This window comes from Pelecanus crispus, chromosome 9, assembly GCF_030463565.1.
Source record: "Pelecanus crispus isolate bPelCri1 chromosome 9, bPelCri1.pri, whole genome shotgun sequence".
Classification (NCBI taxonomy): domain Eukaryota; kingdom Metazoa; phylum Chordata; class Aves; order Pelecaniformes; family Pelecanidae; genus Pelecanus; species Pelecanus crispus.
The window spans coordinates 44,465,834-44,483,558 of record NC_134651.1 but is presented as its reverse complement, the minus strand read 5'-3'; the positions used below and the strand labels follow the sequence as shown (position 1 = coordinate 44,483,558).

At 38.2% G+C, this 17,725-nt stretch overlaps 1 protein-coding gene across 2 annotated transcripts in view; it reads right to left on the bottom strand.

The window, feature by feature from the left end:
- Positions 1-17,725, bottom strand: part of RALGPS1 (Ral GEF with PH domain and SH3 binding motif 1) — a 113,248-nt gene that overhangs the window by 89,047 nt on the left and 6,476 nt on the right. The window contains exons 2-5 of one of the 2 annotated variants that reach the window (XM_075716205.1): positions 13,986-14,081; positions 11,108-11,234; positions 7,899-8,006; positions 4,619-4,669 (exon numbers count right to left, since the gene is read on the bottom strand). In XM_075716205.1, coding sequence (XP_075572320.1) covers positions 4,619-4,669; positions 7,899-8,006; positions 11,108-11,164 — 216 coding nt within the window. In that variant the 5' untranslated portion in view covers positions 11,165-11,234; positions 13,986-14,081. Of the gene's footprint in view, positions 1-4,618; positions 4,670-7,898; positions 8,007-11,107; positions 11,235-13,985; positions 14,082-17,725 lie in introns of those variants that run through there. The other variant, XM_075716204.1, reaches the window with a different exon arrangement.

The following is a 17,725-nucleotide window of genomic DNA, read 5'->3' as shown; positions in this document are numbered from 1 at the left end:
CCTTAAAGATCAGTAATGTTTAAAAACATTTGAAAGTGTAAAAACTGATCCATGACAGAAGCATCTATCAGATAACTGCTAAAACCAATCTAAAGGCACCAATTTGATCACAACTAGTCTAACCAATCACTTCTGTGTTTTCCTGATGCACATAAATGATGTGATTCATATATTCTCCTGAGATGAGAAAAACCAGACATCATTCGTAATATTCAGGTACAGAAACACTAAGCAATCAGCCACAACTGATGTCTCCGAAGTTTCATGCTGCATTGATTATTTCAGTCTGAGGTTCCCTCATACGAGCGAATCAGCAGATACAGGACTAAAGGCTTTGCTAGTATATAATCTCATCTAGTTCAAAACTGAAGCTAAAGTTAAACATACCAATAAGCAATATTAGGAGCAGTTAAAGAGTACCACATTCAGCTGTGCAGCTGGAGGTGGTAACCTAGCTATTCTTCCCGAGTGTCATCCTCATTGTTACAATTAGTAAACCTTCCATGAATACAGCACAGCTTATCATATTCAATCTCTAATTTTTTTTAATTAAAATGTGAGATTGAAAGCATTTGAAGAACATTATTTTGGAACTGTAATATTATTGTTTACAGTAGTTACAAACTAATTAAAAAAACCCTGAAATCTCCGTACATGATACTTAGACCAAGAAAACGTATCATTTGAGAACAGCTAGACAGTAACAGTCTTAAGGCTGAAGGTCTTCTGGCCAGAAGGTTGGGGTTAGAACTCTTTGTTTCATTTTTGGTTTTGATTTTTTTTTTTTTCTCCTGTTTTTTGAGCCGTAGGAGTTTAGCCAGACTTGACTGAAGTGTGACATGTACTTAAAAATATAGATTAGTACTTTGGTGCTCATAAAGCAAAAAGTTGCCAGTAGGCTGCATAGTTCAGTCACAGTATATGAAACAAATTTTTGAATGCTTTCATTACAGTGACCACTTCAAAGTCAACCCAGTTCAAAATAACAAGAAAAATCACAGTTCTGTAGTATACCCATAACCACAAGGAATCAATTTCAATGCATAATAAAGTCCCAGTGCTCTATGGCAAAAAATAATCTTCCACCTAAACTGCAAAATAAATAGCAGAAAATCCTGTGGGAAGTATAAAGTAAATAGAAGAGCTAAAAGCAGATTAATTATTTTCCCCTTAAATAAACTGTATTAAATTATGCATCAAAAGAAATTTGAAATTATAACTACAAATTTGATTTAGCCAGACAGAAAGTGTCCATTTTCCAATAGTTATTTCAGGCAGTTCCAAATATATTTAGACAGCCTGACTCTTTTTAACTACAGATTCAAGTTACCACATATCTATACAGTCTTTATATTCAGATCTGACAAGTGGTAGATACAGACATACTGGAAATGAGTTCTCCATAACACCAGTTCTAAATCAGTCTTCTGTTTTTATAACCACAAATTTCAGTTTCAATCAAAATGCTGTTCCACTTTCCAAATGTATGCTATTGACTTCAGACACCTTCACATAAAAAGGCAGAGTGTCAGCCAAAGAGAATTCTGCCTCCGAGAAGCGCTTTGTACATTCTGATAAACGGAACGCGCTCAGATGTGGAGGTCTGCATGTTCCTGCGAGAGCACCAGGAAAAGCATTTCCAGTTCCAAACATATTTTGTATCCCAATCTTCCAGCATTTAAGCCTTCTGCAGATAGAAATGCCAATTCGCATCTGTCAAGACACAGATTCTCCACGACTGGTGCACGTCTGGTCTTAAGAGTCTGGAAATTATATGTTTATGTGGAAAAATCTCAGTCACTCTACCATGGACAGCAAAACTTAAATTTGTCAGAAAAGTGGAAGAGGTCAGTAACCTAAGGATAGTAAAGAGTTGCCAGAGGGCTAGTGAGCAACAATGGAAAATCCTGTGCATGGTAAAATCATTTGACTAGGTTTAAAATTTGGACTGAACAGGAAGGTTGATAAGAGTAAGTGATCCAACATGCCCCTGCTGCATTTTCTTTTATACTGCTAAAATGTACTGTGTTCTAGTATTACCCTTCACCTCTTTGTATGGAAGGATGCAGGCAATTTCCTCAATGCACACAGTCACAAGAAACTTTCCAATCAAGTGTGCAAGAAAACCCTGAAATTTGTGGAGATTGCAATTTCTGGGACTTGGAGCAGGGGGATGGGGCGACGGCGACACCACTAATAAAGTTACATAGAAATCTAGAATCTAAGCATAGCTATTTCTGCTGGAGAACAAAGAATTGTTAATCAGACGTCCTCTTACTGAACTCTTGTGAAGTAACATGCAGATGTGGTTTTTAGTAATAGCTCAATCAAAAAGCAGAAAAAAGCCTTAGCACATGCTAGGTTTAAAGTATGCTTGTGTGTTTGAGATAAGACTTGGCAACCAGAACTCTAAAGTCTTTCCATCCATGCATAAGCTCATGTTAAATACTAAAACCTGACGAAAAAAACCCAATATAACGCTCTTCCCCCAAACACAAAATTCAACAGATGACTCGCTAAAGCAGCCAGCCCAATGGCTGCTGACTAAGGAAACCTCCTCTGTGCACAGTTCTGCCCTGGAACTTAGCTATGCTTTTTATCTTTTCAGCAAGGCCTGTTATGACAGGACAAGGAGTTACGGTTTTAGACTAGAGGAGGGTAGATATAGACTGGATATAAGGAAGAGATGTTTTACAGTGAGGGTGGTGAGGCACTGGAAGGGGTTGCCCAGAGAGGTGGGAGATGCCCCATCCCTGGCAACATCCCAGGCCAGGCTGGACGGGGCTCTGAGCACCCTGCTCTGGTTAAAGCTGTCCCTGGCACTGCAGGGGCTGGGCTGGGTGGGCTCTGAAGGGCCCTTCCCACCCATATGATTCTGTGCAACATCTAGCAAACCATTTCAACCTCTCTGTGCTTTTTTCACGCCTCCTTTCTAGCACAGGAAACTGGAAGTATTCACTCTTATTCACGTACCGGTGTATTTACACCACTTCCTGCATACAAAAGCTCATTCTGCAGAGCAATTGTGACCACTTTGCACAAGCAAGTATGAATTTTTATTTTCCTTCCTATACTTTCTCAAAATAGAAAGCTGCTAACCTCTCTGAACAACTGTAATATATTAAGTTATTTTGTTAGTGACCAAATTAGATGGACTGAGCTTCCACTGAGAACCTTCTCAACTGGAGTGCCCTTTCTGATCTTGTCAAAAATACATTTCATTAATATTACATGGGGTTCTTTTTCCCCTTTATGTATTTATGATATTCCACCTAGGCGCAAGACAACAATAAACCATAGTGGATCTAAGGACATGTACTCATAATTAAAGAAGCTGGAAACACACAACTCTTGTAACTTTTGCAGAAAATAAGTTTACTTCATCAAAATACCGAGACGGTATCACTTTTATACAAATTTAACATATTCTGATAACTACCATCTTTATTTCTGAAGTTCTTATTTCTTATTTTCAAATGTCTATGTTAACTTTGATTGTTTTTTCTCAACAGGCCTCAAGTTTCTTTCTGTATCTTTCTTAAAAGGTTACAAAACTGAAGGGCACTAATACGTTAACTTTTTTAAGGGTTTGGGCTGATTTATTCCCTCAGAATTCTATCTTAAACGTGACAGTACAAATTAAAAAGTTTACCAGGCAGCTGATACAGCCTAAAATACACATTAGATCAGAGGTAGAAGTCAAACTCTGAAATCAGATGTTGTCGTGGTTTAGCCCCAGCCAGCAGCTCAGCACCACGCAGCCGCTCGCTCACTCCCCCTACCCCGATGGAATGGGGGAGAGAATCGGAGGAGTGAGAGTGAGAAACACTCCTGGGTTGAGATAAGATTTAGTTTAGAGATAAGTTTAATAGTTGAGATAAAGTAAAATAGTAATGATAATAACAATACAATAACAACAACAACAACAACAACATACACAGCAAGTGATTCACAATGCAATTGCTCACCACCCGCCGACCGATGCCCAGCCAGTTCCCGAGCAGCGATCGCTGCTCCCTGGCCATCCACCCAGTTTCTCTACTGCCCATGACGTCACGTGGTATGGAATGGCCCTTTGGGCAGTTGGGATCAACTGTTCTGGCTGTGCCCCCTCCCAGCTTCTTGTGCCCCTGGCAGAGCATGGGAAGCTGAAAAGTCCTTGACTGGCATAAGCAGTACTGAGCAACAACTAAACCATCAGTGTGTTATCAACATTCTTCTCCTACTAAATCCAAAACACAGCACTGTGCCTGCTACTAGGAAGAAAATTAACTCTATCCCAGCCGAAACCAGGACAGATGTGAACTGAAAAACAGGAGCAGAAGGGAGAGTAGAGAATTTTGATGTTTGATAAATTTATCCTGAAGAAACGCTCACCACAAAGCAGGACAGGAAGAATTCCAGAAAAGCACAGTCATCTCTTTTGACAATAGACAACAAATCAAAGTAAATCAGGCTGGGTTACAGATTCACAGTGATAACAAGGAATCAGCCTAGAAGAATATTAGTGCAGTGCAAGAAGTTGAGTGTTTCTGAAAGAACAAGCATTAGGTAAATGGTTACATTTCCTCAGGCACTGAATTCCAAAGATGTAAACAGTTAGTTTAAGAAAACCTACCTCAGGCTGTATAGCTTTAAATACCGGCATATCCATCAACGTAATCTGGCTCTGCAATAAAGATAAAATTTAAAATAACGTAATACGAAGAGCTAACTATCATGCATTTACATCTGCCCTTTAGTAACTACAAACCATACAGTCACATTTTTTCCACAGACCAGAACTGACCAGTCCTGAATTCAGGCTCCCCTGTCCAGGCTGACACACCGCAAACAGAAGCTCTACCCTCCCGAGCGACAACGTCGTTATATTCTCTTACAGTTACTGGCTGTAACTAAGTGAAAGTTTTCAGTACCTGCAGCAGTCTAAGAGGAAAAACCTGTGTTCGAGAGCCTCACTGCTCGGGCCCTTTATTGACGTAACAGAAATAGCAGGAAGATTTATTTGCCTTTCACACAGAAAACAGCATACCTTTATATTCACTGGGTTGAAAGGCAATAAAGCATAATGACATGTTAGTTATGACTGGAAGGGGTCATACACAGATTTTCAGTCACTGATGAGTATGTCCTGACAAGACACTGTAATGCTGTTTCAAAGCCAATGATTTTGAAAAAAAAGCATTTCTAGAACATTTTAGCATCTGAGTGATACTTGAATTGCTTCGGTGATTGAATGACATTATATGTTTGAAAGCTATGTAAATTATGTTTAACCAATAGGTACTTCAATTATACCATGAGTGTATAAACCTATAGAGCTTTGAACTTTGTAATTTACATGATTTAATGTGTAAAAGAAAGTGTCAAAGAAAGCTTCTTTGGATCTTTCCCCAGCAAAGCTTCTCTGTTAGCCACCTTGTTATGCTAAACCCAAAATAGCGAGAATAAACCATAAGGTTTCTACTATTAGTATGATTCCTCAGACATGAGCCTAGAAAAGTTAATGAGGCCCACAAAATGACACACATGAAAAAAACTTCCTTCCATACATGGTTAATTTACACTCTCTAACTATCTCTTGCTTTTATATTATGCTAAGTCAAAGATTTTGCCACAAAGCCCTAGCCAAACACTCTTAGCCGCACTTATTTTGCAATTTATACTTCTGAGTAATATTTGGGTATTTACAGTCTCAGATGTCATTAAGATCTCGCCACGCTCCTAGAAAAACTGCAGTCACAAATGCCCGTTTGCAACTTTTTGACTGTCTCCTAATATGATACACAGCAGAGGCTCCAAAAATGTGACTATAAGCCATATTATGTGACAGTAATAAAGAAGTTTTCCATGAGAATTCTTAACCGTTTCAACAAGACACGGGTTCAATCAAAATCACCAAAGAGGTTAAACCAAAATTCAAGTAGTATTGACAAGCTGCTAGTCTTTTTGTTATATATGTGATTACCACCAGGGAATTTATCCTCTGCTGCTTCTGAATTTTAAAAAGGAACACAACACACTAAATTTGGAAGCGACCTTAACTTGGCTCCATTCCCTTTCTCTAAATATTTGTATTCACTACAGCAATCCCAGCTTCCATAGATCTCTGCCCTGATGTCCAGTAACCAAACTGTACTAACTACAGTAAACCCAGACCTGCCGTTTTTTTCATTCTCCCCAACTGAACTGTTTCAAGTTATTTGAAACAGACTACCAGTCTTGAGTAACAAAAAGTGGTATGTATAATTTATTGGTTGCTATTATTTACTGAAAAAAGAAATTATCTCCTTCTCTGGATGGAACAGAAGCAGTAAACATAACTTGAGCTGTTAATAAAAAAAGAGGATCAGGATAAAGTAATGAAAAGCTTTTAATAGGGCACAAGGAGAATAGCTACTCTGGCTAAGAAAGCCTTGGTGTTACAAGTTTGCATGACCATATTAAAATCAACATCAACAAAAAAAGCAATCCCAAACAAACAGCCTTATCACTAGGGTTTACGTATGATCTTTTTCAAGCCTCACTGCCAGTCCTACAGACACACATTTCAATTTTTGGTTTCTTTAGGGGTTGGTGGGTTTTCTGTTTGTTTATTTTGTTCACGGCTATGGGTGGAACTGGAGAGAGAAAAGCAACTTACAGAAGTTTGGACTTCAGAGTTAAAAGGTATGTCACAATTACTTAAGGGGGCATATGTGTGTGTTTTTAAAGTGTACCATTAAATCAAGACCCTCACCAACAAGCAACAGCAGTAGGAATTATGAACACAACAGAAAACTGATGAGCTGTAAGTTACAAGCAACCTTACCTTGACCTGATCATTTTATAAATACAGTTCTGACATCACCACAAATTCATTTTTGCTGGTGTAGACTACACACTGTGTTCTGGGCTGTCTTTGGACTTAATAGTCAGTCTCCTCTGATGAAAAGTTTACATCTCTGTTTTTGTGTGATTTTACAGGCCTGTCTAAATTGCGGTTCTGTTCATTTCTGAAGGTAGTCCTTGGCCATGGATCATTTGAACTTGGATGAAGAGGAGCAGAAGCATCAGGCCATTTTTTAACTGAGCTGATGCAGATTTGCCAACCAAGTGTTTTTATATTTTTACCTAACAACAGCTCTCATCTGTGTACTCTGTATTAGTGTTAAAAAAGACTCATCAGAATTTGTTCCAAAGTGACAAACGTATAGGAATAATATAGGCATATCTCCAGGACTTTTTTTGTGAACAGGTATTAAATGATCTTGCGCCAAATGAGGGAAATATCATTTTGATTGCCCCAAATATTAACAAAAACACTGAACTGGGTTCAATAGCCTTCATCCTTACTCCCTCCTGGTCCCCAACAAGTTAACATATAAATTAAAAACAAGGGGCCAAGCACAAGAACTGTATTGGACAATTGCCAAAACTGCAGTTCTGCTTTCAGTTTAGTCCTGAAAATTTGTCATTAAGGAATGCAAATTGTTTCCTCTCTACAGGCTTCTTTCCTGCTTTTAAGAAACTGATTTTTCTGAGAAACTGTTGTTTCAGCAGAAAAGATGAGTATTTGTGGTTTCAATTAAAAAAAAAAAAAACAACAAAAAACCAAACAATCAGACTGTGGATAACCGAAATCTTTAAACCTATGCTAGGGTCTTCTAAAACACTAGAAAAAATTCAAATGGCTTTACTCAGAAAACCAAATATGCTGTGTCAGGTCAGTACTGAGTGATTAAATCCCAAGACATGTTTATTTTGTTAAAGTTTATATAATCAGAAATTTGTTTTCAAGAACACTGGAAGTTCATTTAAAAGATTTTATTTTAAGAAAAAGTTTTATGTGATTTTTAATATCCTGCAAGCCCTGAATATTATACAAGCTTAAATGCAAAAATAACATTTCTACTTACAGCGAACTCCTCAGGAGTTACTTTCAACACATCAAATACAACTGCATCGTAGCTTTTATTGGCATAATCTGAACTTCGCCCTTCCAGAGAATCTGAGCTGCTACTACCCTACAAAGAAAAAATAGTAGGCTTATCTGCAGAATAATGAATTTCATGTCAAATTCAGAAAATAAACGTGTAAAAATATTAAGAAATGACAAGAAAATGTATGAATTTCAAAAACCTTCAGACACTGAATTATAAAATTTAGTTTAGCACGGTTCACAAATGTTTCTAACTAACTTTCCTCTGCAAAAACTACAGTGATACAATTTTAGCTCTATGAAATTTCCAGCTTTAGAAAGCCATTTTTAAAATTATAGACTAGCTAGAAGAGCTGTCACACAAAAAGAAACATGTTGGGATTTTGAACAATTACATTCAACGGAAATTTTTAAATTAAACATGCAAGGCAGAGAGTGGATAGATCCAAATCATGCTGCTCTATCCATAACATTATAAAAAAGGAAAAACTGACATGTCCTGAAATTTAACCCAATGTTAGCTCCAGGGTACTTTAGTACTGTGTCTTGCCTTAAAAGTCAGTGCCTTGCCTTCCTTTTGAAGTTTCTGTCCTTGAGCTCAGGTGCAGGCACTTGTGGCTCTCGGTTTCCTTTCTTCAGGAATAATGGATTTAATAATAATAGCAGCATTATTTTTCTATTTCTTTTCTTAAAACTACATAGTGAATAAAATTACATGCACATAAAATCTTAAGCCCTTACCTCACTGAGGTTATTTGTTTGCTAGAAGAACACCATTGTCAAAACAAGATGTTTTGGCATCTTAACTAACTGTGACATGTAATTCTAACTTAAAACTGACTTGGTAGCAAAGAACTAGAAGGTGGTAAATGAGATGCTGATTATTTTTTTCCCCCTACAAAGTATCTTGGGAACTACTGATCAGGAAGCCAGACATTTGTACTGGGCAAACCCAAAATGAGAATAAAGTGGAATCAGCAGAAACACAGATAGGTATGCTGTATCAGGAAATTGCCAAGTTAGTATTTAGAAGGAGCAGCACTGCCTCAGTATCTACAGACATGTGGGTAAAGGAACATGATTAATACAGTCATGTTGGACTTCCAAAAGATTTTTGACGTGGTGCCTCACTCCAAAGACATTAAGGAAGCTATGCAGCCCTAGCACACAGACTATCCTTGCAATAATAAATAATTAGTTACAAGACAGTAGTACAGTACAAGCACTGAGAATACGTGAATCAGCAGAGAAGTATGCATGGATAAGTGACGATTATTATTTACTCAACAACCTGGAAAAGACAGTGAACAATGAGGTGACAGCTATGGATCTTCATTTTATTTATTCAATGTGGTAAAACAAAACCCAAAGACTGGCAATGAAAACCTTAAAAGGGACTTCACAAGATTTAGTAACTCTGGAAAAGAGAAAATATACAACATAGTATGAATATGCTCCTTTATAAATCCATGGTGCACCCAAATTTGGAATATATATGCAGTATTAGTCTCCATCTTAAAAGGGATATCAAAGAACTGGAAAAGTTTTAGAACAAGGCAACAAGGATGATCACAAGCATGGAATGGCTTTTGTACAAAGACAGACTGGCTATGCCAGAAATCTTCAACCTGGAAAAGAGGCAGTGGGTTGTGGGAAGGAATTACAATACCCAACAAAGTAAGTGAGAGGAAAGACAGGAATGGTCTCTTTGCTTCATCTAATACCAGGAGAAGGGGTTATCAGTTAAAATTAGAGATGGATTTTAAATGAATAAGAGGATACAGGTCTTCACACAGCATACAGTTAAGCTGAAAAACAGCTTGTTATGGGATTCTGTATAAACTAAAAGACTACATAGATTCAAACAGGGGACTAGGTGAATTTGTGGAAGACAAATACATTGAGAGATGGCAAGCAGGACCTTCCCCTCAGGAAGTCCCTGGGTTGCAAACAGCTATGGCCAGGACGGTACCGGCAGGGTGCTTCCCGTGCTGGCACTGCTCTTGTGCCCTTCTTCAGGCATTTGCTGTTGGCCACTATCAGAGGCAGAATAATGCAATAGAAGAAACTTTGGTTTGACCCTGGAGACTTCTTATGCTCTGATCTGTAACAGATATTTCTGTTCTGAGAAAACGGTGTGTGAAAGTTCGTTTTGGTGGGGGTTTTTTTGTAGTTATTTTGAGGAGGAATTTCAAAGTTGTGCATTTACATACCCAATTCAAAATGTCCCCCCTCTTGAGAGAATGAAAAACTGGTTTTGTTAGTCTGAAGGTATTTATACTATGTTTGGGAAAATGATCTTCTGCAGGGCACAGCTGTATTATGTATTTTTGTTTTGCTGTAAGATTTTTAAGGATCAGCTCACAGCTGATTTGTTTCATGAAAATCAGGACAACTGCTTTGATAGGATCAAGTTGAGTGTGCAAAAGGCACCGCTACAATGGAAAAACTTGCTTCACACAGCTTTTCAGCTGTCTTAAGAGATGGAGAAGTAGAATTTTTTTAAGCAGGGAAGAATTTCATCAAAATGTTACCTTTTTAAAAAGCAAAAAGTACCTCCAGTCATATTTAAAACGTGTGCTTTATTGGGCAAGCTTTACTGTAGCTGATTTATAATATTTCATCATAATATTACATGAAAGTAAAATACCCAGAAAAAGCTCAGTAGGGTAACTAATTCCCAAGCAGTCCTCAGTTGGCTGTCCTGGACCTACAAACAGCTCAACACAGAACTAGGCAGTTTTTGGAAAAAGCATGACAGAGCTACCTGGTCACCAAAGGATACAAAGGGTTAAAATGAGCAAAATGTTACAGAGCACTTTCTTACTCGTAGACTAGCAAATTCCAAAAAAATTCAACTGGAGTATTTCTGACTGGTTCCATTTAGATGGTACGTTACATTGTTCTTAACTCATTAATAATAGAGGGCTGCTGTAGGATATGGAGTTACAGGTCAAAAATGCTATTTAAAACAAATCTAAGTGAGTAATCATCAACAACAATAAAAAAATAGGTTGTGAATACTCAGAACTATGCAGTGTTCTACAATTACTCTGTCGTCAAATACTACACCATTCATAAGAAACAGGACTGACATAACTGGCAGTGAAAAGAGCCTCTGTGGAAGTTCAAACAAGCCAAAATTTCCATTTGATACAGGAGCTAACAAAACCCAAGGAACTGTACCTCTGGAGTGGCGGAGGTGACCATCACATTGGCCATGAGGTCATTCCTTTTATACATGCTCTCCCCAAGACGCAGGAAGTTTCAGCTCATCCAGCACTGGTGAGACAACATGATGAAAACAGAATTCCTGCAAAGCAAATGTATTTGTGCAAATAAATAAAATTTTAAACAACCAACAGTACAAGAGATTTCATTGATCTTTCTCAGAGGAAAGAAATGCAGAAACAAGAGGATCATAGGAGCTGGATTCTCTCTTCTCTTTCAGGTACCAACTGTGAAAGACTATAACCGAGTATTGCTAAAGCCATACCAAGTCCTTATCCCCACTTCCAATCAACTCAAGAAATGTAAGGGGGAAAAAAAGGCGTATTATTTGTCATTTATGTTGAATCAGATTTTATATGAAGTCCACACTACGCAGTATTCGTCCAGAAACTGCAGGTTACCATAACATATTTTAGAATAAGAAATCCAAGCTATTAACTGACTGAAAAAATGGTGCTCCTCACTTTTCCATGCTCATCACTTGAATTAGTCTCATAACTGGTGATTTAAGTCCCACTGCATCTTTCTAATGCGCAAATCCTATTCGTAGCTGCTTAGGCCTCCACTAACATCTATACAGACAGGTGCACCCGAAAGCGTTTTCTGTCAGGCCCCAAAGAACAGCCCTGTCTGAAGGGAGACTTTCTCCAAACTGGATTAAGCAGACAGATGTAGTTCCGAACTGCCACAGGACTCCACATATGTAATATACCTTAGACTTCCTCCAGAAACCAAAGACTGGACTACAAAAAATCTCAGTATGTGGTACCATGAAGCAGCTGCTTCTACCCGCTTCGCTCAAATAATCTGTTTGAGAAATACAAAGTGTTTAACGAAAACTAAAAAAAAAAACCAAACTAAAAAACCCACCAACAAAAAAAACCCCACAAACCAAAAAACCCCATATTGCAGTTCTGAATTAACAAAGCAATTGATCACAAAAGTAATTAAATAATCAGTATTTTGCCCATGGGGTGAAAATAAACTGCCTGAGTATTTCTAATTATTAAACCTAAACTGGCTGCTAGCGACAGGTCAAAATACAGACACCACATAGCCCTGTTTCACCGTGCAAAGAACTGGCAGCGTTGCAGAAAGTTTACGCACACTTTAAGCATGCTGCTAGCAGACAGCTAGTAAAAATTTTTCAGGTACAGCATGCACATACACACTAAGAGCAGAACTATTTATGTGTGTCTCTGCACGTGTGTCAGCGTGTGTACACAGAAAAACCACAAACTGCTTACGGAATTACTCAGTCAGCTCAAGCTCTGATTCGCTTTAAATCGAGGAAAACAAACAGCATGGTGGTTTCATCATTCCCCACAGCACACACAGATGAACCCCATGGCAACCACTGCCACAGAGTCCTGTACACGTACGCTTTTAGCAAAAGCTGCAGTTGTTCAAATATGCAGCTAGGGATACTGCTGCATCTCCCTTTCTGTCCTCACCCTTTCCCACAACACCCTGATCACACAAACAGGAAAACGCTGTAAAAGTAAGCAGAATATAAATAACCTCTTATTCTACTTCCTTGAGAAAGATGAGGTCTTCCCCCCACATGTCATCCCTACAAGGCCTTACATGACAAACAACAACTCTCCCCACAATCTCATGGGCATGCATGAAACAAATCAGTAACTGTTTCAAATAATGCCAGAATCTCCTCAGTTAAACTAGTCAAGATGCAATTTCCTTTATCTTGTGTCCTGATAAAATTAACTCATTATTCTGAGCCCTAGCAGACTGCAAAGTATTTCTAGGTCTGGAGTTGCTCCTGTTAATAGTCCTTAGAGATACTGAAATGGAAAGCAATTTTCATCATGTAATTTCTTTAAAACGTGGCATTTACATCAAGGACACAAAAATATTCTCGTCTCCTCCTTCTCCGCCTTTCTGACTAGGCTTTCCAGTGTGCGGGGGCTCAAAAATGCTCTGAAAGGGAAAAGAAAAATCCCATATGTGATCTTGTATCCTGTCCAAGCTCAGTTTTACTCCAAGTTTTAACATTCACTAAACTAAAAAAAGACAAAAGTGCTTTAATATCTGAAACCAAAAGCACTAACATACTTTTGCCTTTCACCATTCAGTACATAGAAAAAGCTTGCAAGGTGAGATACTTTCATTCTAAAAAGGACCAAAATAGATTTCTTTTTTCCCAAAAATGTTTCAAATATAACACAAGCATTAAAAATGCACTGTTTTTTCCTATGTGCACAGGTTTCTCCTAGACTCACATCTCCTATGAAAACACACTTCTCTACATACGCATTTGTTTTGCTGCCTTGAGGAAAGTCATAGGGAGCAATTATCCTTTTAAGTCAGATCCAAGAAAGTTTCTATTCTTATGAAATCACCTGGTGATTTGAAGTATTTCCACACCTGCTATCACAAAAGGTATTACTCTGCAAATCAAGTAACACTGGTGTTACTAAGCCTACTGTAACAAAAGGCTGTCAGACTACATACATAAAGATATTAAAAACAATTAATATAAAAGCTGCTCCCCCATACTTGCAATATTTCACTCCAACAAGATTAAAAAGAAATTTTTTGAATTCTGAAAATTATCAAAAGTCCAATATGTTGGCAATAAAAGGCAAAAAGTCACTCAAATGATGTATAATTTCTTTTCATAGCTTTTGCTTCCTAAAAATTCTTTCAACTTGCTCAGGTTAATCATTAAAATGATGCGTTATACAAACAGGGCTAAAAAAACAAAACAGAACACCTTATCTGTTTGTACGGAAGATTCACAGGTACATTGCAGAAGACCTCATTCACAGATTGCCAGAAGCAAAGTGGTAAGTCAGGATGCAAACATACATACCACCACAGGCTGTCTGTTCTTCTTTGCCAACTTAGCAAACCCATTTATATACGTAGTTCTCTCTGAAGCAAAAGTGAAGACAGTGCAACAACTAAACTGGAAAAAACAAAAGAGCAAAACACCACCATCAAAACCGAGCACAAAAGTAACCCCTATAGCCATTATTTTACCAGCATTTTTTAAATGTTATCATCTATAGCACAGAAGTGACATTCTCTGAAAGCAGAAATGCAAATTTTACATTTCTGTTAGTAATATGCATGTAATCCAGTTACAATGACCATAAGTTCTTTCTCATTACTAGTTATCCAACTCACAAGAAAGTCACTGAAGGCTCAAGCACAGATACCACCTCCAGCCAAGAACGTCCCTGTGCCCTAATTTCTGAATGCTAGCAGAGCAATCTGGGGAAGTTACTAACTGTTCACACTGCTCTTAGCAAATATGAGAATAACTATGTAAGCAACCACTGATGACCATTGTTCTTACTGATTTTTTTGTTGGAGGAAAAAATATTGAGCTAGACAGGCTTTTGATCAGACCTGGTACGGCCATTCTGGGCTGCAAAAGTTAGCTGTCTTAGGTGATTTCAAACCCCATTTACTTACTACTTTCATTAGTTCATTATGGTTTTCCTAATACCACCAACTCCTGAGCTGACAGCTACAGCATACTTTTAAGAAAACATACTTTGGTATTCTACCAAAAGATAACTGTTTGTTCTTAAGCTTAAATTATCTGCGCAACTGGTTCAGTGAAGACAATGAAAGAGCACTAGGGCCCTGTTTGGGCCCTGATAAACTTGGTTGGAACGAACAAAAGTTACCAGTTGGGTTGGTTGTTTTGGTTTTTTGGTTTTTGTTTTGTTTTTTTTTTAAATAAATTTAGAATAGAGTAGTTCCAGTGGAAGGGACCTACAGTGATCATCTAGTCCTCCTGCCTGACCACTTCAGGGCTGACCAAAAGTTAAAGCACAGTATTAAGGGCATCGCCCAAATGCCTCTTAAACACTGGCAGGCTTGGGGCATTGACCACCTCTCCAGGAAGCCTGTTGCAGTGTTTGACCACCCTATCAGTAAAGAAATGTTTCCTAATATCTAGTCTGAACCTCCCTTGACTCAACGTTGGAACCATTCCCACACATCCTGCCCCTGGATCCCAGGGAGAAGAGATCCCTCTCTGTGTCCCCTCCTCCGGAAGGCATAGAGAGCAATGAGGTCGCCCCTCAGCCTCCTCTTCTCCAAACTAGACAAACCCAGAGTCCTCAGCCGCTCCTCAGAGGATATGGCTTCCAGAATTTGATATCAAACATCAGAATGGTCAGCTTTCATCAGCCAAGATAAGGGAATGAAGAATACTGAAAGAACCTTCCTTTCTAGCTCCAGCAAGCTCGACAATGTACTCTTCCACTTCAGTGGCAATTGCCACAACCTAAGGACACGTTTACAATAGACCATATAGAGCTCCATATTCAATTCTGAATTGTTTTTCATCATTGCACTAATTTTCCTCTTTCTTCATTCCAAAACTATTCCCCCAGATGTTCACCATTAGAATGTTTCTTTCCTTGATGAACCATGAACAAAGTCATACGCAGATGCTGTGGGTGTAGAGTACAAATGAGAATATGTTAGCACAATTAACATACTGGAAGAGGAAACTGAGACTGCATTATGAAAACAGAATGAAACAATAATGTGGTTATACTCGTGCCCCTGTGCTTGCACTCAGACATTGATGTGAAACTTCTATCGCCATCTACATCACATCCAGCTTCAGCCCAGAGGCTCATAAGGGGTGGGGGAAAGTCCCATCTTTTTGTGTTATTGCTAAATAGAGAAAAAGGCAATTAGCATTGAGGTATCTAAACCCCCGTGTTCCTTGTTCTCCATATCTAGCTATTTACATGCCTTCCTCCCCACCCCTGCTGTTTCTTTTGTTTAGTATCATCATTTTAACATTAAAAACAGGAAAAAAAAAAAGTAAATTTTCAAAATCCTTCTGAATCTGAGCAATTTACAGCTCTTTTGTCATTGCAGTGACAGAGCAAGCCAGTCTGGAAGGATTTCTAGAGGGAATTTCTTTAAATCTTTCACAGAAGCAGCTGCTGAGTGCTATGTGGATACTGGCTTACCTAGAGAAGTTAATGCACAAACCTGAGAAGCACTGATCAACACTGCTGTAAAACTGTTTCATTGCTGACTGACAGCATCCCCTCCCAAAAGTTTAGTACATTCGAACTCTACATCATATCTTCATTTTCCTGAGTGCCCCTGTCCAGTCAAGTATCACCTCTCAAACCCCATTTCTCATCCCCTCACACATGATTTCAGAGTGGAGAGGAAAAGGACCACATCTCCTATAGTAAAGGCAGAAATGATCTATGTGAACCCCACTTCCTTCAGAAAACAGCAATCTTCTGTATGCCATTCTGAGCCCCTTCATGACATACAATGCATGCACAAACACACATACGAGATGGGACTGCTGAGTTGTCTAAATAGTCACAATGCTTTATATGAAAAAGCTCTTTTCATTTCAGAAGTCCTTTTGAAATAATTCAACATGAGACCTTGGTGGCCATTTTGTAAAACATGAAAAATTCTAAAGTATTCAAAAGCCTGGATTTAAATAATTGCTGACTAATGGTTTAGTAAGAAAAAAAGCAATTAGGCTATAGAAGATTAAAAAGCCATCACATTTATATGACTAAAGATCCTCCTAAGTGAAAACTGTCTTGTGTATTTTCAGTATCTGTTTCACTGCAAGGTCCCTAATGTATTTCATTATGCTTTAGGCAACAGTACCACCTATTGATAAAATGTGCCATAAACAATTTAGTAGTTTCATGCACATTCTTTTCTGAGAAACTTCTTACTACAGTTAATGACTAAGAATGAAAATGTAATGGAAAGAATACTTATAATTTAGTACATAAATCCCTATATTGGGCTGTAACAAGATCCAATGACAATATACGGTTTGAAGGGAAACGGCACTCCAAGGTTTAGTACAGCAACTTATACCACCAGCACAAATACAGAAATTGAGCAGAACTAGCAAAGCAAGTGTGTCCCAGATTTAGGATCACTAGACCTGTCAACCTTCAATAGATTGAAATAGGAGTTTAATCAAAACCACTATAAACATTATTAGGGGTCTGTGGATTAATTATGTGGTAACCCCACTGATTTAGTTGACCAAAAACTGAAATCACTTAAGTAAATAAATATTCTTCAATAACGTGCATCATTCCTGAGCAAACAGGCTGAAAAACAGATTCTTGCAGCACCTCCCAATAGCTGCCAATGAATCAAGTCTAACTCAGGAAAAAGCAGATTGAAAGTTCATCTCTCTTCCTGAAATTGTCTCAACTCTCCTACTTCTACCCCTCTAGGACATGTACAGTCAAATGAGTTCTACTGTGAGGAGAGAAGCAGCTGCTGTGATAAGTTTAAGAAACAATTTCAGAATCACGGTCCCAAACTCTTTGGGTTTTACGAATACAAAACTGATCTGAATTATACCTAACAGTAGGTTAAAAACAACATCCAAAGCTCAGGTCATGCTTTTATGATATGCTCTACTTGACTAGTCACATGTTACACTAGATTGCCACAGATTCATTTGTTCTAGCCAAGTTGCCCTACAGCAGTCCAAACCCTGGATTTTCAAAATAACTTACTGTTGTAGGGCAACCTGGATACAAAAGAAATATGTAGCAATCACTACACCAAAAA